This window comes from Curcuma longa, unplaced genomic scaffold, assembly GCF_044706935.1.
Source record: "Curcuma longa cultivar G26 ecotype Majalengka, Jawa Barat unplaced genomic scaffold, ITB_CL_G26_1.1 contig_27710, whole genome shotgun sequence".
Lineage (NCBI taxonomy): Eukaryota > Viridiplantae > Streptophyta > Magnoliopsida > Zingiberales > Zingiberaceae > Curcuma > Curcuma longa.
This window is the reverse complement of record NW_027433497.1, coordinates 31,653-55,158: the sequence shown is the minus strand read 5'-3', so window position 1 is coordinate 55,158 and position 23,506 is coordinate 31,653. Positions and strand designations below refer to the sequence as shown.

At 37.1% G+C, this 23,506-nt stretch overlaps 1 protein-coding gene across 1 annotated transcript; it reads left to right on the top strand.

The window, feature by feature from the left end:
• Positions 1-14,309: 14,309 nt before the first annotated feature.
• Positions 14,310-16,679, top strand: LOC141819084 (serine carboxypeptidase-like 45). The gene is made up of 10 exons (XM_074706452.1): positions 14,310-14,556; positions 14,623-14,724; positions 14,801-14,896; positions 14,974-15,066; positions 15,150-15,229; positions 15,418-15,699; positions 15,784-15,908; positions 16,000-16,092; positions 16,200-16,317; positions 16,518-16,679. Exons 1-10 carry the CDS (start codon positions 14,310-14,312, stop codon positions 16,677-16,679), a joined length of 1,398 nt encoding a protein of 465 aa, XP_074562553.1.
• The last annotated feature ends 6,827 nt before the right edge of the window (positions 16,680-23,506 follow it).

Here is a 23,506-nt window from a genome sequence, read left to right as displayed (position 1 = left end):
CCTGTGGTCTCCCATCGCTACCTCTTTTATAACCTCGCACCGTATCTTCAATTAATTGGAGATTAATGGTGGAGTTGATGACTTGATTCGAAACGTTAGGTAATTAACTCTAGCCGTTTCAATGCCAGGTAATAACTCTTGTCCGTTTCATTGCAGCCAACGTTACAAAAAATGAAAGGAATGACAAAATGTTGGTTGATCTGCTTGGGCAAATTATGCCCTGACCAGTCCGACATTCGACGCGTGAGAGAGAGCCAACGTCACAGGGGGATGCAATCCGGGCCCTAGATTTGCATCCCCCTGCGCACCCACGCGTGAGAGAGAGCCTCTCCCCTTGCATTTGTTCACAACATCAATACTTGTGATACAATATAAACCAACCAAGTTGCCCCTCAACTACCAATGTGGGACTAAACTCCTCCATATGAGGGTCTTCTCCATCCTTCCATTTCCTTGTTTCCATTCACATTTCCAACACAAAATCTCACAATCATTATCATAAAGTACCTCGTCATATACTGGCTTACTAATTGACTCAGTCTCATTTTCGTCATAAATTAGATCATCGACTATTTCGATCTTGTCGTCTATATCTTTCTTAAGAAAAATTTCATCCAAGTAAAAAAAAAGAACTTACAACCTTTAAGATTTCGGGCACTATAATCACAGTGTGAGGCTTCCTCAGCCAGAACCTGCCTATCACGATCTAGACCACGTACCTCACGATCTTCAAGATCTTGCATCGTTAGATGCTGTAATATTTCCATGACTTGTCTCTGTATATCTTCAAGTATATCGTCTCGAGTGCTACGACCACGATGCAAGGCTTCCTCAATTGGAACCTGTCTGTCACGACCACAACTACCATCTATGGGATCTAAAGTTTTTCAGCCAAAATACCGTGGATGATCAAGCCACCGATCAATAAACTACTGATGTGTACGCCCCTCGAAGATAGCCGCTGGAGAAGATAAAGGACCCTGAAAAATACTCAAAAAGAGAGTTAGAATAGCCTTGGGGATGGATCCTGGTAAGCTACTCCAATGCTCAAGTTTAGGTTTTGCGTAAGGAAAAGGTTTAAGGACTTAGAGAAATTAAGGTTAATGTGTGCATACTTGTGCCCATGGATATGGGCAACCTTTTATACAGTTGATCTCCGAAATATTAACACCCGTTTAGAAAATATTCCGAGATATGAGATTTTATTCCGATATATGCGTTCCAATTATTCATACTTTTCGAAATATTTTTCTTATTCTCCGAGTGAAACAGTCCTAAGGTTTCCTAATCTTAAGGATGAACTATCTTTATGACTTTATCTCGCATGACACGTGAAGGTAACAGATTTTCATCACATCATAAGCATCCCCAATTAGTCTAGTCGAAAGAGGCATATTCTGACTGACTAGACTGTATTAAGTTGTCATCGGGATACCTTGATGAGGTGTCATCGCTCCACTACATATGGATGAAGTGGTCATAACAAGATCCCAAGCTCCGGGCTCGATGTAAGACAAAGTCACAAGCTCAGGGTTCGGTGCTCCAGGCCTGTCATAAAACAAAGTCATGAGCTCGGGGCTTGATATTCTAGGCCTGTCGTAAGGTAAAGTCGCAAGCTCGGGACTCAGTGTTCCAATCCTGCCATAAGGTAAAGTTGCGAGCTCGGGGCTCGGTGTTCCAAGCTTGTCGTAAGGCAAATTCGCGAGCTTGGGGCTCAGTGCTCCAGGCATGTTGTAAAGCAAAGTTGCAAGCTCGAGGCTCGATGTTCTAGGCTTATCGTAAGGCAAAGTCACAAGCTGGGACTCGGTGTTCTAGGCCTGTCGTAAGGCAAAGTAGCGAGCTCAGGGCTCGAAGCTTGGTGTTTCAAGTCTGTCGTAAGATAAAGTCACGAGCTCGAGGCTCGATGTTCCATGACTGTCATAAAGGCAAAGTAGCGAGCTCGGGGCTCGGTGTTTCAAGCCTGTCGTAAGGCAAAGTAGAAAGTTTGGGGCTCGGTGTTCCAGGCTTGTCATAAAGCAAAGTCATAAGCTCAGGGCTCGGTGATCTAGGCATGTCATAAGACAAAGTCGCAAGCTCAGAGCTCGGTGCTCCAAGCCTGTCATAAGGCAAAGTCACGAGCTCGGAGCTTAGTGCTCTAGGCCTGTCATAAGGTAAAGTCACGAGCTTGGAGCTCAGTGTTCTAGGCCTGTCATAAGGCAAAGTCGCGAGCTCAAGGCTCGATGTTCTAAGCCTGTCGTAAGGCAAAGTCATGAGCTCGGAGCTCAGTATTCCAGATCTGTTGTCTTAGTATTCCAGGCCTGTCGTAATGCAACATCGCGAGCTCGTGACTTGGTACTCTGGGCCTGAGAGTTTTGAAGCATTTCAAGAAGAAAAATATTAAATTTATAAAGCAATACTGTACAAATTAATGACCCAATGAATGAATTATAAGATAAATAGAGTTAAAGAAGATATCCTGATGATTCGAAGAGAGTATAATAGAATGTCCAGCTCAATAACAAGGATGAACAATGAATCAGTCTTACGGAGAAAGTAAATATATGAAAACCAAGGCCTTTCTAGGAGTTATAAGATTCTGACACTATTCACAGAGACTATAGTGTTATAGCATCATGAAGACAAACACCGTGTAATCATAACTATTCTAATATTGAGTCTCCATCCCCGGAAAAAATGCCATAAGAAAGTCTGAATCTCAACTAATAAAAAAACCTTCCCTGTTGTTAAAAAAATATTATTTGAACCATCTTGAGAGAAAGGAATTTTATACCAAGAAAAAATAGCAACTAAAGAGTAATTGGAAGTTTTTGAGTAATCCCAAAACTACATTAGCTTTAATGAAACTTTCTATGTCATTTTGATATGAATATATACCAAGCTTTCTGTAGTATTGGTCTAACTTCTATAATAATTTAAACTCCTTGCTTCATCATGGAATGAGAAGGCTGATAGAGGAATACTTGTAATATTCTGGATCATCATGGAAAACACTTGACAATATTACGAGGCGTTTGGTTTGGAAAAATTTTTTTTCTATTTTTTATTTTTCATTTTCTATTTTCTAATTTAATTTTTTAAAAATAAAAAATATGTTTGGTATGATATACTATTTTCTATTTTCTAGAAAAAAACTGAAAAATATGTTTGATTTATTAATATGAAAAATTATAAATAAAATAATTTTTTTAATAAAAAGACCATCTTATTCATGGAAAAGGAAAAACCTTGCGTGAAGAACAGCAAAGAATTCAAGAATAAACATTACTGCTCTCCAAACTCACACCCAACAAACATCTCCAAAATAAAAATCTAATTAACACGCAAGACACGTGTATGTAGAAATCCAAAACATAATAAGTAAACTAAAATTCATTTCAAAACATTGGCACGCAAGACATATATTGTCTATACAAATCCAAATCAAACTTAGATGTCAACAAAAAAATCTCGATAAAATAAAATTAAAAATTAATTTAACTAAGATGTCAACAAATTTTCTTCAGGGTTTAATTATGGATTCATGGTTCATGGTAGAGAATGTTAATACTGAAATGCTTAGGAATTGATAAATACAAAAATTTGGAAGTAATATATTGTTAAGGAACCAGTGATCTATGCATACGCTCAGATCTATTATCTCTAATGTTGAAAGATTAACTAGGGATTTATATATAGATGATGCAGATCCTCAATTCATATTTAAGGGACGTCGTAAAGATGTCTTTATCCCATCTCGTGCTTGTGGTTTTAAAAATGCATCTTCTTCTATTACGCACAACCTTCTGAATTAATATAGAAAAATCCACTTGATCCTTACCTTAAACGGTGTGTTGGCAACAACTCTTCTGTCCAATGGAAACCCTCAGCAAAGGTATCAAGATCCAAAAGCCCCAACCTAACAATCATCTAACCATGAACACCTCACGACAAAATCCATTGGAAAAACAGAACCTATGCACAACCTCTAAGAGTTGTCGCACCTAGGTTAAGGAGTTGTGCGATGCCAGACCCTCATCAAGAACCACTCTGATGCCCAATTTCTTAAAGATGTTCGAGGCTACGAAAGCCTTCGCGCCGTTCGTGCCGTCGATCTCCTCGTTGGGGACGAAGGTTAGGTAAACAATGTGGTCGGGGGTGAACCTAGCTGCCTTGAGGCGGTGCACGACCTCCAAATACTAGATCCCGACTGACTTCATATCCTGGGAGCCGTGGGCATAGATGTTGCCATCGAGAATAACGGCGACAGAGAAGGGCTGGGTGAACCCACTTGTGGAGCTCGACCATGATGACGTCGATGTGGGAATTGAGGAGGATATAAGGGAGTGACGGATGGCGATTGGGTCTCTGCAAGGTTCTCCACTCCCGATGGGGAAGGACGGAAGCAGTGGCTGTCGAAGGGCATTGAGGTTGCGGCGTCGGAGGAGAAAAAGAGTTGTGCGATCAGGGTTAGGGTGTGTGGCGTTACTGTAACTGCGTTTTCATGTTTTCTATTTGCCAGCCGTAATTTTTATTTTTCACAAAAATGATATTTTGTCATTTTCTATTTTTTTAGAAAATAGCTTCTCATTTTCCAAAGAATGAGATTGGAAAACACAAATCAAACAATAATTTCTAAAAAATAAGAAAATGAAAACAGAAAAAGACCAAACCAAACACTACCTTATATTTCTAACATTGATGAAATGGTTTAAATTTGGCTGAGTCCTTCGTTGGCAAGGTCGGCCCGTCGTCAACTTCAGGCTTTAGATTCGCTAGTAATGGAAGAGACTACTGGTTTTTGCGCTTCGTCCGTGGCTATGTCCGAGTATAGGGAGATTGAACCCTGGAAAAGATAATTGTTGATGGATGTTACTGGTCAAAGACTAAGAGAGTTTCTAGAAAGCACCTGAAAGTTTCTAGTGACATTTCAAGTGAACAAATATTAAATAAAGCAATACTTTACTCGATTCAGTAATGAAATTCTGACCTGCTACATCAATTATCATTCTCTTATATGGATTTAATTGATCATAATAATTCTGATCTCCACTAACTGAGACTTGTATGTTTTGTCCATAATCCTCATTAGAAATGAACATTTTATCATGACAAATTCAATTATAGTAATTGGGGGTGAAACCAAATCTACAAAGATGTTCTCGAACTTTATTGCACTATAAAAATTTATCATTGTGACACTTTCTGCACACACATATTATCTTATCCCCATTCATAAATTGAACATTACTAGAAGTGAAATAAAAAATTATTTCAACCCAACAATAAACTCGTCAATTAAACTCCTACGTTCATGTAAGTTTTTTTTATACATCCAACTTCTTACTTTTTGTATTTTTTCTATTTTTAAATTTAAAAATATTAAAATATTAACTTTGATCTACTACAAATAAAAGCTAATATAGACCTCCTCATCAAAAATATAATATAATTAATTTCTACTAAATTGGAATAACAATAATTAATATTAAAGTAACCACTGTTATATCTAAATAACATCCATTATCAAAAATAACTATTATTGTAAATATACCTAAAGTTGGTGAACAAAGACGAGTATCTCTTATATTACTTAAGTCCGTGTAAAATAGAGACATGCACAAATAACATTACAAAATTAATAATTAAATAAAATATACACAAATAAATATTTTTAGTAAACTAAATTAATATCACAAAAATAAAAGACTTAAAGTTATCCAAAGCTTAATTAGTTCGGAGCTAGCAGGCTCACAGCGAGGGATGAGCTCACAAATAGACAAGCTCGAAATCAATCGAGCTCACGACTAGCCGAGCTCGTAGTGGGTGGTGGGGCTCGTGGGCAGCGCGCCATCGGCCTTGCAGCCACCGACCTCGCGAGCAGTGGCCATCGGCTAGCCACCTCGAGGCCAGCGAGCAGTGACCTCGTGGCCTCACAACCTCACGACCTCGCGGCCAACGACCATTGGCTAGCGGTCTCACGACCACTACCCGCGACCTCGGCCTATGACTCACGGCCCCTGGTCGGTGGCGAGCGCCGTGGGACAACGGCCCCAACCTGCGGCCCACAACCCCTAGCCGGTGGCCCACGACCCCTAGCCAGCGGTTGTAGCCTGCAACTTGCCGCCCCTAACCAGCTATCAGCAGCTGTGACCTGCGGTCCGCGATGGGCCATCGACGCTGTACAGGGAGGGGGAGCTGTCTCGACCGATGGAGGCGCACATGGAGAGAAAAAATACCACTTCGTTGTCAAGGGCTTTGCAAGTTGGAGAAATTCAGCACCAGCGGGCAGAGAGGCGACCATGGTGTGGAAGATCTACGCGAGAAAGGGAGAGAAGGAGAGAAGAGAAAACATGATCTAGGATTTAATGTCTTAACTTTGGCGATGAATCCTACTTTGTCACAAAATGCGTCGGCAATTTAAATGCGATGAATTAATATTTTATTGCATATTCGCGACAAATGATTCTTTCATCACCGAATTGGTGATGAATTAATTTTTCATCGCCAAATTGGTGAAAAATTTTTTATTCATCACCAATTAGCAACGCAATAAAAATTCATGCAAAATTACGATGATTTTGACGATAAAAATAATTTTCACGATGAATTTACTGACGGATTTAATATGTTGCTAATGGCCAGGGGTCGCGAGCTGCTAGCTGCTAACTAGGGGACGTGGGCTACTGGCCAAGGGCCAACGACTGCGACATTCAGCTTGCTGCCCTTGGCCAGCGACCAACGGCCTACGGCCTGCGATGAAAAAACTTTTCATTGCTTTTGTCATCAATTTAAATGCGATGAGTTAATATTTCATCGCATATTCGTGACGAATGATTCTTTCATTAAATTGGTGAATTTTTTATTCATCGTCAATTAGTGATGAAATAATAATTCATCGTAAAATTGCGATGACTTTGGCGATACAAAATAATTTTCATGATGAATTTACCGACAGATTTAATATGCTGCTAATTCTTCAATAAAATTATTTTTGTCGCCAAATTTATCATTGATTAGCGATGAAACTCTATTTTGTCACAAAAATTATTGTTAATTAGTGACGAATAATTTTCGTCACAAATATTCGTCTCAAATTTACTTTTTTTTTGTAGTGAACATACTATTCATGAGAATAATACGAAGTACAAGACTCGGGTTGATAGTCATCATCGTCAGGTACTTTTTGATGTTAGTGACTTTGTTTGGGTTGTATTAACTTGTAATCATTTCCCTATTGACAAGTATAATAAATTTAAAGATAGGAAGATTGGATATTATGAGATACTGTAACAAATCAATAATAATGCTTACAAATTGCACATTCCTAGTCATTTAAAGAGTTCTGATGTCTTTAATGTATAACACTTAAGTCTTTATTTTTGTGGATTCTAATGACACTATTCTAAACTCTAGGAGATGTCATTTTCAACTCAGTACAACTGATGCAGGGGATCCGAGCTTTGAGATATCATAATTTTTGACTCGGATTAAATCATAGGATCTTTAATATATCGAATCGAAGCTCGCTCAAAGATCTACATTCATTATCGAATGTAACCCATAATGACCTAGTCTAAGGTTCAAAAAATATCGTTTAAAGCCTTCTCGGAGGCTTTGAATAATTTTGTCATTGTATTAGGTATTTTCATCTTTTGCATTGTTAGAGTTTTGAGAATATTTAAACTTTTGTTTAATTATTGTTATGGCATAAGTTTTATTTTGAATCAATTTTATTCGGTTAAACTTAGAGATGACTTCTCTGCATTGGAGATTTTCAATGTCTTCTTTGAAATTCCATGGTGAAAATAACTTTCAGAATAATTACTATTTTATCCGGCATCAAAATGTCACAACCATCTACACCCATATATGATAGTCTATCACAAAATTATCTCACATTAACCTCATTCAAAGACTATCCATGATAACCATTCAATCGATCATCGATACTAGTATTGTGATGACAATATTGTAGTTGTATAAACATAGTTGAAAAACTTAACGTTATTACAAATTAAATAAAAATGTAGAATTGTACTAGCAAAAGGTTGGCTATTAGTGAGATGACAAATTGGTGCTCTTGGTTTGGTTCTCCCTTCATAGTTTATCTTGACACAATATAAGTATGCTATATATAAAATCCTTGCAAGTGCATGCTTCTCTAATATAATCAAGTGAAGAATAAATAGGAGCCATGCGTGCATGGCAATCATTGAGATGTGAATAAGAATGAATGTTTTTTTTTTTTGATTAATCTAAACATTCAGGTCTTCATTCCGATTAATTCTGAAGTTGGATAACCTTTTCCCATGTTCATCCATTAATTAAATCTAGAAGCACAAGTAGATCCTAACATGATGGTTCGACATCACTAATAATTTGAACATCATGGACATGTGATATGCTTAGCGAGACAATCAAATCATCATTGCATAGGCTAATCGTCGTGCCTTTTACCGCTGCGCAGTGTCCGGGAGTGCTAAATGTTCCTTTTTGTGCATTGCTTATTTGGAAAGTAATATAACATCACTTTTGATATTGGAATAGAGAGAAAAGAAAACAAGTTAAAATTAATTTGTTTGATGGGTAGTCCTAAGGTGGTAATAATTTTTTGAGAAGACCCGAGTGAATATGCTATAGTAGAAGATGTTGGAATACAATTAAAGTCTCACATTAGAAAGACATAGAAAAAGATCATTATCTATATTGGTATGAGGCCTTTTGGATACAATCCAAAAATAAAACTATAAGGGTTAGGCTCAAAGTAGACAATATTATACCGTTGTAGAAATATATATAGATTCTATCTGTTCTAACAGTGACATCAGAGTCAGGTCTATGTAGAGCCCTATGGGGACCCTCAGAAAAAAAAAGAAGGGGAAAAAAAGAAGGGGTCCTAGGAGTCTGTTGAGATCCGAGCCATAAGTATAATGGTAGAGGGGCTTTCATCAAGGAGTTCATTGGGATCCGAACCATGAGGATCATAATAGAGGGCTCCCAACAAGGGGTCTATAGGGATCCGGAGCATGAGGATAATAGTAGAGGGGCTCCCATCAAAGGGACCGTTAGAGGGGACTCTTAGTGGTCCTTTGTTTAAGGGGTAGATTGTTGGGATACAATCAAATTTTCACATTGAAAATATATAAAAAAGATCATGAGTTTATAAGATGAAAGATATTATCATTGGTATGAGGTACAACCCAAAAATAAAAATCATGAGGGCTTGAGTCTAAAATGAACAATATCATACCATTATAGAGATATATATAGATCCCATCGAATCTTAATAGAAGAGAATTAAAAGGTTACCTAGGATGGTAAATAAATTAAATAGAGTCAACCTTTATAATGTTTAAATTTGTTTGAAAAGTAAATAAGCTAATAGATTAAGTCTTTGAAATAGTTATTTAAGCTTATTCAGTTTCTTTTTTATAAATTTAAATTTGATTGATTTAAATATTATCAAACTCTCAATTCAAATTTATTTGATTGTTTAAATTTTTTTACAATTTTATTCTTTTTTGATTGATTAATGGACTTAATATTTATTGAAAGAATTTTTTTATTTATTTATAAATTTGATAAAAATTTTATTGATGAACACAACTCATAACCTTTATTTAAGAATATTATTGTTCATGAATAGTATTTACGAACAGTCCATAATCTTTATTATAAATATTAATAAGTTAAACATATATGTGTTCAAATTTATTCATTTAATCTAATAAATTATTCAAACTCATTCGTTTCATTCATATTTTGCATATCAAACAAACATAAATAAGTTCTTAATTATTAAATCAAATATCATTCTTACTTACGATAAACATTTAGTTCATTTGCAACCCTAAAGATATTCACACACATTATTGTAGACTAAAAAAACAGCTCATTCAAACGCATCCAATTCCAAGTCATAATCTGAACTTGTTAGGTCCTAATACTCACTACTCAAACCAGCTCATTTATTTTGAATAATCGACTTTCTTTCTTTCTTTCTTTCTTGTGTGATGATCATACTTTAATTTGGGAATTCCAACAAAACTCAAATGCCAATTCCATATTCCTCATTCAAACTACAACAGCAGCTATATATGCTGTGAATAATATTCATTCCTCCAGGAAATTAAAAATGGCACAGAGATAATGATGATCCACATCATTATATTATCCAATGCAAGGCACAACACCCCCTCCCTTCCCTTCCCTTCCCTTCCCTACCCTTCCCTACTATGCAGAGCTGAGAGCTGTGCAGCAGCCAGGTGATGGCAACTCAACCAAGCCTAATGAGATAGATAGATAGATTCCATGCCCTCACATGCATGTCTGCATGCGCATTGACTCTTGTCAGAAAATATATATATATAAACTGCAGGCAGGCAAGCAGGCAGGCAAGCAGGCAGGCAGGAGCAGCAGCAAACAAGCCAGCATGCAGGCCTTTCCCCAATTGCCTTCACCACCAAATTAAATTAAATTAAATTCATTCAAGTCTCATCCATGGCAGCTAGCAGTACGTACTGAACTGATTCTCGAGCTCATTCCTCCGTATGTATGTAGCAGCATTGATTGGATGGGTCATGGCAGCAGCCTAGCTCGCCATTTTTTGTTTGCATGCTCATGTGCAGCTAGCTAGTCAGCTGGGTTTTGGAGTATTAGGTTTTTAGGGTTTCTGAATCCTTGTGCTAGCAAACAGTACAGTACAGTATAGTACGACGTTGCCAGTGAGAGATTAGATTCCGAGGAGGAGGAGGAGGAGGAGGAGGAAGAAGAAGAAGAAGGGGGCCAGGGGCAAAAGATGAAGGGTGCCCTTTAATTCAGAAGGAAAAAAAATTAAGGGATCATTTCTATACTTTTGTGTGGCTTGTTTGGTTGGAATCACTGAGGCTTGTGAAGCTTGAAAATTGCAATTATGATGTGGTTTAGCACAGTCGAATTTTGTTAGGAATCAATTATTAGAATTGACCTAGCTCAAATACTTTGTTTGTGTCACTCGTGCCTTGCCACTTGCATTGTGCTCGAGGGCAATCTAGAATGTTTTTTTTTAAATAAGTAATGAATATGATTTGAATTCCATTGAGAAATTATTTCATTAGTGATATCTCCTTATATATGTGTTACAAAATATTGATGGTTTGTTTATGAATTGTCCTACCAAGGAAGACTCTATATTTGTCCCCGGGGCCATGCATGGTGCCGCGGTAGGACATCCAAGTTGTCACCCAGGCACTCGTGGTTCGATCTCCAACTACGGCGTATACATATTTGCAGGAATTTTTCTCCAAATGAGGATCGCAATCAAAGGATGCTGGGCATCTGGCCGGGTTGGCCGCTGTGTGCGCTTCCCGATTTACCCTGGTGGCCGGTAGGAAACTTCCGTAGGATCGGACCGGTCATCCCCAGGGATTGAGTCAATGCGACTGACTAAGATTTATCATTTTTTTTTATAATTACTCTATTCTATAACTTGTGCTACCAATTAGGTTTGTTTGTTTGTAAAGGATAGTAGCGGGAATACAAGAAAGTTAATAATGACTTAAAAGTGTATGTCGAGAGTAACTCAAAAGAGTGTTAGAAATATAATAATTAAGTTTAATGCGAATCAAATATGTCTATAGGATTATCGATGATTTTTTATAAAAATCATTGATGATAAAAAAAAATCCTATTCAGAATCAAGGAAATGAGAAAACTCATGAGAGTGTAATGAACTAAATATATAGTTTAAATTTGGATTTGTTTAGATCCATCAGTTGAAAAGGTCTCAAAATAACTACAATCCCAGCGAAATGTAGGATATACATATTCTTAATGATTTTATTCTTAATGATTTTAAAAAATTATTTTATTTTCTTCATCGTATTGTAAGAGAGACATGAATGATATATTAACTAATATTAATTATATACACATAGATATATGAACTATATTGAAAGTAATACAGATTACTAATAATTCATATTTAATTTTTTTAGTGTCAAAAATGGATAATCAACCTTTTAACAAGAAAAAAATAATTTTCTTTTCATAATAGTTAAGTATGGAAGTCGAAATAAATACAATAATGATGAATAGTAAAAAAGAAAAAATCCTTAGTTAGAAAAGGGGCAAATGTAGCTAAGTGGATCAAGACAGATTGTTAATTCACCGCCATGTGTGGGTTCAATTCTCATCGTTCGCCCATTATATTTTTTAAATTAAAAAAAATCAAAAGTTGAGTATGGAAAGAGGAGTGAATTAGATATGTCTAACTCTAGATCCAGCCATCGATAATAATGATTTTTTTTATCAAAATTTATTAATGACTAAAAAGGGTCTAGAGTCACTAAAATCGGGCATAGCAAAACTCAATAGATCAATGGTATAAATTTGAAGTAAATTAGATATGTGTGGTTCCATCAATGACTTCGAAAAAGTCATTCAGAAAAAGATAAATAATTAATGTATTATTTTTGACAACTAAAAATGAATACTAGACATCCTTAACATCAAACACTTTCGTTTAATAGAAAATCCTAACTATATCAGTCGATTAAAGATTCTGAAAAGTAGACTAGATTAGTTCCATATATAATGAGTAAAAGAATGAGGAAAAAGATGGATCACGAGAACCTTACTCCTGGTAGGGGTGTAATTGAACTGAGCCAAGTCGAATAGTAAGAAGTTCGAGCTTGAGCTCGATTCATTTTTCTTAAGCTCAAGTTCGACTCAAGTTCAATTTGAGCTTTAATTTTTAAGCTCGAATTTGGCTCGTAATAAAATTAAATAGTTCGCGAATGGTTAGAGCTCGGCTCAAAAATGACTCATTTTAAAGTTAAACGAGTTTAATTCGAGCTCAGTTCGAAAAAAACTGATTTAAATGTTAAACAAGTTTAGTTCAAGCTTGGGTCATTAATATATAATATTTATAATTCATATAATATAATATAATATATATATATATATATATATATATATACACGTTCGCGAGCCTCTTAACGAACACGTTCGTGAGCCTTTAAACGAATATGTTCGCGAGCTCATGAATCAAATACTGTTAAGCTCAAGTTCGGCTCGATAATATTTTCGAGCTCGAAATTAGGTTCGAGCTCAACTCGTTAACTTAATTGAACGAACTCAAATGAACTTTTTTTTAAACCGAGACTCGAATAGCAGTTTGGCTCGTTTACACCTCTAACTCCTAGGGCTATGGAGTGATGTTAAAAGGTGAGACGGACTCTTTAAGTAATGAGAGTTCAAATCTTACCAATGATACATTACATCTAAGAATTAAGTTACAAAACTTGTGACGTTAGATCGTCCGTCAAGACCCATTTATATTTTTTTGATTTATCCTAGTTGTCAATAAAATTTTTTTGTAAGATTAAATCAATCACATTGTAGATTAGTTGGTTCGTAAGAACCATCGTACTTGGATTATTACAAAAATATATATGATCCGATAGGATTGTCATTTTAGGCACGTGGTTTAGTAAATTCACCGAATCTAAAGTCCAAATGCACTCGTAAGATTATGAATCTGATTTTGTTTTTCAGAATAACAACACAGTGCAGTAATCGATGCCTATATTTGCAGGCAATGCATGATAATACCTCCAAAAGCAAGCTTCGTTTCTTCCAAGGTCCCGGGGCAATGGTAAAACATCCGAGTTATAATCCACGGATCCACGGTTCGATCCCAGCTACGGCGTATTTGTAAAAATTTTCTTTCAAATAAGGAACACAATCAAAGGATGCTGGGCATCTGGATTGATCACCGTATGCGCTTCCCGATTTACTCTGATAGTCGGTGGAAAATTTTCGTGGGATCGGATCGGCCACCCTCAGGATTTGAATCCATGAAACTGACTGAGATTTTTTTTTTTTTTTTTTTTTTTTCTTCCAAGGTCCAACGCAGCGCTCGTGTCATGGCGCTGCCACTCCACTATTCACTTGGTTTACTCAAACATCTTCATTTCTTTCTCCTGCGGAATGGCAGATGCCAGACAACACACTGTGTTTATTCCTTCCTGGCCATGCCATGGCTCCAGTCCTCTGCACTGCACCCCTGCCTGCTCACTGTCTCAAGATGCAACACAATCCCCTGATCGACACAGTAAAGTTTCAGAAAGCCAACTTTCTACCCTCCCTCAAATCATGTTTATACTCCAACACTTCTGGTCTGGTCAAATTTCGATATGCAGTGGCCTTTGTCCTTTTCGTTGAACTGGCGAAGAACAGTTCCACGAATCAAAGAAAAGGATTCGAAGCATGCAGTTTCTTGAGCATATCATATCAACCGCTGCCTGCAGTCATCCTCCTCCTCGCAGTGCTGCGGCTTAATTTCCAAAATGTGTTCTTTGTCATGGAAGGCCATGCTGATGGCTGCCGCCCTACTAGCTCATGTGTGCTCCCCCAGCGAGCTGGAGCACCCAGATAAGATCAGCAAGCTGCCTGGCCAACCTCAGGTCAGCTTCCAGCAATTCTCAGGCTATGTCACGGTGGATCAGCAGAAGAAAAGGGCTCTTTTCTACTACTTTGCTGAGGCAGAGATGGATCCCTCCTCCACAAAACCCCTTGTTCTCTGGTTGAATGGAGGTACTGTAGCTTCATTCATTTTCGCTAATTAAGTTGGAAGAGGAATTCAACGTCTTGTGCTGGCAGGGCCTGGTTGCTCTTCCCTTGGTGTCGGGGCATTCTCTGAGAACGGACCTTTCAGGCCGAGAGGAGAAGTGCTGGTCAGAAATGAGCATAGCTGGAACAAAGGTGACGATTGTTTCTTGTTTGATCTTTAAAAAAAAATGTTGGATTCAGGAAGATCTGCAGCAGTGTGTTCTTGCAGAGGCAAATATGCTGTACCTAGAGGCCCCAGCTGGTGTTGGATTCTCATACTCCAGTGATTCTTCCTACTATCAGAGCGTGGATGATAAGATGACAGGTACAATGCATTGGATTTCAAGGAATGCTCAGAGTTTCTTGATTTTGGCTTCTTTTTCTTGCTTTTGTTTTCTACAGCCAGAGACAATTTGATCTTTCTGCAACGCTGGTTTGAGAAGTTCCCGCAGTATCGAAACAGGGACTTGTACATTACTGGAGAAAGTTATGCAGGTGGGTGATGTTCTTCCTTCAGTCTTCCTTGCAATGAGCTTGTTCATGTCCAATTCATGGATTTTTAATGTTGTTTTCGTTAGGGCATTACGTTCCACAACTAGCACAGCTGATGGTGGAGTTTAACAAGGAGGCAAAGATCTTCAATCTCAAAGGAATTGCTGTAAGTCACATTTCACTTTTGGCTTTGCTCGATTAGTTCTTAGTTCATCTATCGGATAAATCCAAAGCATAATTTAGAAGTCGACCTCTAGAATATTCATTTCATTTGGAATTCAAATCATGATCTCTTATGGTTCCTCGTGGGGGGCGGCTTTTCGCTTACTTAAGTGACATTTGTGATGGTTGCAGCTTGGAAATCCAGTTCTGGACTTTGCAACTGACTTCAATTCGAGAGCAGAATTTTTCTGGTCCCATGGATTGATATCAGACACAACCTACAGAATCTTCACTTCTGTTTGTAACTATTCGCGATATGTGGGCGAGTACTATAGGGGCACTCTCAGCCCAGTTTGTGCAAGAGTGATGAGCCAAGTGACAAGAGAAACAAGTCGGTTTGTCGACAAGTATGACGTCACCCTGGACGTCTGCATATCATCAATTCTTTCACAATCCTTGGTTCTGAGTCCTCGAGTAAGTTCGAAAATCTACCAAATCATCTTGTTCACCTTCTCTTGATATCTGTTTCTGAGATAGTTTTATTTATTGCTGCCACAGCAAGTCCCTGAGAACATTGATGTGTGCATTGAAGATGAGACAGTGAGCTACCTCAACAGGAAAGATGTTCAAGATGCTCTTCATGCTCGCCTCGCCGGAGTCACGAAATGGACTGTTTGCAGCAGGTACTGATGGTCATTGTGTTAGCTTCATGAACCATGAACATGACAAAAATGGTGAATTTTGTCTCAAGTAGTTCTTTATGTTGGCATTCAGTGTTCTACAATATGAGCTGCTCAACTTGGAGATCCCCACAATTACTCTTGTGGGCTCTCTTGTGAGGGCAGGGATACCGGTGCTCGTCTACAGGTAACAAAATCCTTATCCTTGCACATGAGTTCTTCTGTCTGATACATGGACTTTGTGTGCTTCTTTGCGGATGATGAAAGCTTATGTTTTGTTGCTTAATTCACCAGTGGAGATCAGGATTCTGTCATCCCTTTGACTGGGAGTAGAAGCCTTGTGCAGAAGCTAGCGAACGAAATGGGTCTGAAAACTACCATTCCCTACCGGGTTTGGTTCGAGGGGCAACAGGTAATGAACACACAAGAATAATGCAGTTGAAGTATGCATTTTAGCTAAGTCAGTGTGAAATGGAAGTCGTGGTGCAACGATAAAGAATGCAGGATAAGATTGTATACAATAGATTCAATGTAGACCGACTCTTCATTGATACTCTTTTTATTCCAGCTAAATTGTGTGTGATCCTTGTTTCCTTTTGTCGATGACAACAGGTAGGTGGATGGACGCAAGCATATGGAGATATCCTGTCATTTGCAACGATAAGAGGTGCTTCTCATGAAGCACCATTCTCGCAGCCTGAACGTTCCCTTGTGCTCTTCAGATCCTTCCTACGAGGCCGGCCGCTGCCAGAGACTTTCTCCGAGATTCCCTGACAGTCGGTGAGAGTTAGTTGAATGTGTGTAAATGTATTTCGATGAGAATCTAGCATCCATTCCTTAGCTCTCAATGTGCTTTAACTGAGTTGGAGTTGGGGAAGTAGTCTACATTAGGCAGCTCTTCTATGTTTGATAACCAATAAAGAGAAGATGTTCATGAAAAGCTTATGTTTGTATCAGTCCTTGAAAGCAAGAAATGCTTCAACCGGGATTTCGCACAAGTGGTCATGTTGAGGAACTAGTCCATGAAAATTTCATATCAATCTCGGACACAGTTTCTGTAACGACCGCCCTTCTTACCTTAAGGCGATCCGTTACTTTCTTGTTAAAATTTACTATTAATTTAAAATTTCTTGTTATGTGATAGTTGCGTAAACACATGCTCTCATAAAATTTAAACATAATGGCGATTAAACATACTTTAGCAATTTTCTAAACATGGATTTAGACACCTAGACAGGGTATCAATTTGACATTAAAACTAAGCAATGCTAGCATCCGAATTTATCCTAAATAACATGTTGGCATCAAAATGATTTCGTAAAATTCAACCTTACCTTTCACTACTATTTAGCATGCTATTGTAATTTACCAACTATCAAATAATGCATAGAACTACTAGAGTTGTTAACATTCAAAAGTGCGGAAAATAAACAACTCATAAAGACTAGTCTTTAACATTCTTAATGATGCAAGTTTCCAAGGCTCTTTATTCTAAGTTCCACCACATCACACACTTCGCATCGTCTCTGCCGCCTCCGCTACTTGAATTTTCCTTTGTCCTTATCTGCAGTACAAGGAAAATAAAACTATAAGCATGAAGCTTAGCAAGTACCATCCTACTCACAAAACAATACATATTTCGAAATCATGCTTTTGAAAACACATGTAAGAAAGCATATAATCTAGATAGATATCATGACATACTTATCATACTAAGCACATGAACTAAAATTAAAACTACTAACTGATTTCACATGGTACTGTAGAAATATAACTGAACTAATCATGATCTTAAAAATTGATTTCACTTAAAGCTAATAATGAACTTTTGAAAATTTATATATATAGTAAGTGAAAATAGTAATCATCCTGTTGTGGGCCCGGCATTGTGCTAACTGTGTGCGCATCCCTAAATAGATCCGAGGTAGCTAATCCCGAACTCATTAGGGTACTACTAGGCGATCTGGGCCTAGGGGCGATCTAGGAGCCCACCCATGGACGATCTGAGTCCAAGCACATGCCATATAAAAAGTAAAATACTTTCTTTATTAATTCTTTTCTCTTTAACCTTGCATATACTAGGCGATCTAGGACCTAGGGGCGATCTAGAAGCCCACCCATGGACGAACTGGAGTCCATAATTACTGAGGCAAGGTAAATTATTTTTCTAAACATTCTGGAAGAGAAACTAATCTCCACATACATACATAAATTTTCGAATAACTAAAACTATGGATTTATGCATACGAACGGAGCTACTTATACTGCAGGTGAGAGGTACTTACCTTCTGCGTTAATTTCCTTACAATTCTTTTGTTAAAGAAGAAGATTTTCTCGGCGATCTTCCTACGTCTACGCGTTCTTGTCGCGGAGAGGGGTGTCCTTGTAGAAGTTGTCCGGAAGCCTTCCTTGTGATTCTAGGAGACGGACTCCTCGTTCTTCGAGTTTGGGGCGCCGAGAGAGAGGAGAAAAGAGGGCGACGGCGTTCTGGGCGAGAGGGGAGGGAAGGGTTTTCGAAGATAATCAAAACCTTCTCTTAAGCCTCCTATTTATATTAAGTGATTCCTAGACCTAACTTGCCTATAATTAAATTTCGGTTCTTTCTTTTTCGGAATAGACTTGCTGGGTCTCTTGGTCATTGGAAATATTTTAAGAGTTGCAAATTCTTAAAGGTTGCGGGTTTAAATCCCGCCTTGGACATTTTTCTTCCTATTTATTTTAAACTAACTCGCCTATAATTAAATTTCGGTTCCTTCTTTTTCGGAACGGACCTGTTGGGTTTTTGGTTATTGGAAATATCTAAAGAATTGCAGATTCCTATAGATTGTGGGTTTGAATCTCGCCTTGGATATTTTTTTCTTCCTATTTAATTTTGCTACTTCCGCTAATCTAAATTCCTATTTAGTTTTTGTAACGCCCCCCTCTTTCTTATACTAATAGGGGATGTTACGTATTTAAACTTTCCTTAACTTTTACTCATTAAATAAAATAACTCAAATAAACTTTTCTTTTTCTGTTTAGAATGCGGAAGCAAAAGAAATAAATATAAATTCTTGGACATAAAATAAACATTTATATAATTCTTGATCTTATTCCGCGGTTCCGCCGACACCACACATCAAACACTTCTCCAGCTGCCTCCTCTTTCCTATAACTTTTCTTTTTATTTATCTGCAATATGAGGAATGCAAACTATAAGCAACGCTTAGTAAGCACATCATCTAACTCACAAAAACCATAAAAAACTTCGTAATAACTGATTTATGCAACATGAATGTTCATATCTAAATATGTGAGGGGATTTTCAAAACATACTATTTCGTAATAATTAAACATATTAAACATCCATCATTTGGGCCCTGACAAAGTACCAATGCGTGCATCCCTAACCGATCCGGGGTAGCTAGCCACCGAAGCCGATTAGAGCGTACTAGGCACCTCGCGGCCTAGGGGCAACTTATGGAGCCCATCCCTTGGACACCTCACGGTCCGGTACTTGTCAACATCAAAATAAAGTACTTTCTTTCATATTACAATATCTTACTTCTTATATCATGCAATTCTACTATTTACATATGCTTTAACAAAATCATGCATATGCTTTAACAAAATCATGTTTATGGAAAAATACGAAAAACAACGGAATTACTCATACTGCAGGTGAGAGATGTACTTACCTTCTGCGCTAATTTCCTTACAATTCTTCCGTTAGAGAAAAAAAAATCTCCTCGGCGATCTTCCTATGTCTACGCGTTCTTCTCGCGGAGAGGAGCGTCCTTGTAGAAGAAGTTCTCCGGAAGTCTTCCTTATGATCCTAGGGGACGGACTCCTCGTTCTTCGGGTTTGGGGCGCCGAGAGGGAGGAGAAAGGAGGGCGACGGCGTTTTGGGCGAGAGGGGAGGGAAGGGTTTTCGAAGATAATCAAAACCCTCTCTTAAGCCTCCTATTTATATTAAGTGATTCCTAGACCTAACTTGCCTATAATTAAATTTCGGTTCCTTCTTTTTTGGAATAGACTTGCTGGGTCTCTTGGTCATTGGAAATATTTTAAGAGTTGCATATTCTTAAAGGTTGCGGGTTCAAATCCCGTCTTGGACATTTTTCTTCCTATTTATTTTAAACTAACTCGCCTATAATTAAATTTCGGTTCCTTCTTTTTCGGAACGGACCTGTTGGGTTTTTGGTTATTGGAAATATCTAAAGAATTGCATATTCTTATAGATTGTGGGTTTGAATCTCGTCTTGGATATTTTTTTCTTCCTATTTAATTTTGCTACTTCCGCTAATCTAAAAATTCCAGAAAAATATTCTAAAATTCCAGAAAAATCATAGAATATTTCTAAAATTATTTTTGAGATTTTTCGGACGTTACAGTTTCGGTTTCGAAACAATAGTGCCTTAGGTTGCATCAAGCTATCCGATGTTTGTTTATATGCTTAAAGATGTTTTTGCTTCAAAGACATGATACCGAGACTGCAATACTATCGCGAATAGGTCTGAAAATGCTGTGGGCAATGATCTCCATAGCCATTTTGTTTTTGCCATCGTCATTCCGATCCTAAACCAAAGAAACAAAGGCCTCTGTTCGATGCACGAAAGACGACCAACAAACGAAAACTTTCAGATCTTGTTCTTTCATTTTTCCACTCTTTTGTTGAATGAAACTTCTACTTAGTTATTTGATTTTCGGCGAGCAAATAGAATAGCTAAGTGAGAATGTCGGCATGGTATGGATAGAAAGCTCTACTACCGCTATCATGAACGATGTTCTTCTTGCTTATACGAGTGATAATACAGTGAGCAAAGGATCGAAAACTCTCTCAAACTAACAGCCTTGAGAAAGGTACAAGTTCTCTAATATCATTTTAATGGCTTTCAAATTGTATAATTTTGTGGAAAGAAGCAAAACATGGTGCAATAGTCTACTTCTATCCCATAAAAATAAGAAACAAAAAAACTTTACATGTAAACAAAACTCATCAAAGTTCTTCACCGAAAGCAAAAATATTCATAACATGAATATGATCTTTGAACTTTTATTAAGTAATTCAAAGTAAATTGTTACTAACAATAGAAAGAAAAAAAATATATACTAAAAGGAAATATGTGTAAAGAAAATGAAACAATAAAGGCATCAAATAAATTTTATCTTTAAAATAGTTGTCAGGTATCAATGAGCATAACCTAATTTGAAACGATAATCAAACCTTAAATGATTGCCTCAAGTCTACTAATCTAGAGATCAAAGAAATTGAGGATTTAGGGTTCAAGCAAAACCCATTTAAGCAAACCTATATGGTTGGGCTTAACTATGGTATTTTAATGTGTTAGAAATATGTATTGAGTTAGATTAGTATTTAAAACTCACATTCAAACAATGTAAAAATTTTGATCAGGGTGATTAGTGATGTCGATAGGGGGAGTTATTAATGTCAACATAAGTTAGTTAGGGACTATTGACATCATCTTTAGGCAAATTACTTATGTGATCATCCTACATGCATGCTAGCAAAGTAATAGAGTTAATAAAGAAGTGATTCGATGATTTTATGTGATTCAGAACCCTTTGATTATTGTCCCATTGCCTATAGACTCGTATGAGTCGCTCTTTGAAATTATCATGATTTTTCTCTTTCTTGAAAACTTTTCAGAACCGAAGAAAACTTTTACAAAGCTTTTATTAAATATAGGAACTAAATGCAATAAAAGACTTGTAAACCATATATAAAGCTTCAAGGTACTTTAACAAAAAGATGAAATCCATTATTTCAGCAATCTCACATAGTCAATTTCATGACCATCTGTAAAAAGATAAACCGAGAAGCTGCAGTTGGTCATGACGGAAGAGGACAGTACCTCAGTTTCGTCGAGATTCGACCCTTATCCATTTCAACAAATTTATCCCATCATAACAAACTCAACTATGCTCACTTCAAGGTACAAACCTTAGCTTAAGAAATATAAAATTAAAAAAAAAAAAGATAATTAGAAGTTCTAAAGAGTCAAGAAAATGATATGAAATTATTGTGGACTTGATCTGTGATTATTTTATTTTGAGCTCCCTTTAGCCCCCTTTATATATCCCTCCAAGAAGTCAAGGATAAAATCCACTAGCTACATTGCATTAATGCCAGTCAATTAATTTACAATAACTTGATCTATTCAATGTTCGACAGCTTCTTTAGTCGACTACACCTTATTCCAATTGATTGTTCTCCATGTCAATCAATTCCGTTATATAAGCTCGCAGGCTTAAGTATTGACCTGACATGATGTGGTTAACTACTTGCTCCTCATCAATCAACTCTACATTGAATCAATCCACTCTAATAGATAAGATCCTATTAATGGTATAAATATTTTTAATATAGCATTAATTCAATCGGCTAACCAACCATCACTTGATTGATCCAAGGTCCAACTGATTACTCTAGAACAAAATCCTTTTGTTTGCAAGAATTCAAACTCTAGTCGATCGCCTAGTCAACTTAACCTCAAACAAAACCTTTCCAATTGAAAGTTTTCTATCTTCAGCCATCTACTTAGTTGACTAACCATGTTAATTAACTGAATGTAACCATCAATTAATTGACTTTGATCACAAAACACATGTTTCTCAATGAAGTGTTTCCCTAAGAAAGAAAATTACTCATGCCCAAAATATAAATCACTTTATCTCATAACTCACATGTTAAAGAGTTTACCTCTAAGACTTCTTGTTTGAAAGGTATTTGATCGATCTCAATTTAATAGGACTTCATATCTACCAAGAGGCATCGATTTTATTTGCCAAGTCTTCTTTATCTACCAAGTATGTGACCGACCTTAAACTACCAGAACTTCACGTCTATCAAAAGGTCTTACCTTCATATCTTCCTCATCTATCATGTATCCAATTGACCTTAATCCATTAGAACTTCATATTTTGCCAAGAGTCATTGCCTCTAAATCTTTTCTCATCTATTAGATATTCGATCAACCTCAACCCCTATTTAACTTTTCTTTATTGTCAACATTTGCAAAACTTCCTTTGTTAAATGTCCAATCAACCTCAATCCACTTAGACTTTTACCAATGCCTGTTAGATTTTCTATATTTGTCCAATGTTCAATCAATTTTGAGCCCATTTGGACTTGACTAATCTGCTAACACATGTGGGCTTTTGTATATGTCAATACTTGTTGGACTTTCCATATCCCTACCTAATGTTCGATCTATCTCATTTGGACTTTCCTTATCGCATTTGCAATGTAAGTGTCAAAAAAATCTACACACACCTACATACTTGACACACAATATGAGTACCACAATATAAAGTTAAACTCTTGCCAAACACATCGTGGTAAGCATGTATTTGAGTCCATCATAGCTAGCCACAAAGATAGAAGATTAAGGTTACGACAAAGCAGACTTGCAGAAGAAGAGATAGAAGATTAAGGATGAACTAAACACCTCTACTACAAAAATGAGAGAGAGATATCTAGGCACGAAATGATAAAATTCATGTTTTAAACCAAGACTTGGACATGGCCTGAGCTTCATTGGAAGATAGCACCAAGCCCATTCTCTGCCTTCCAATAAAGAGCACAAAGAGAACTGAAG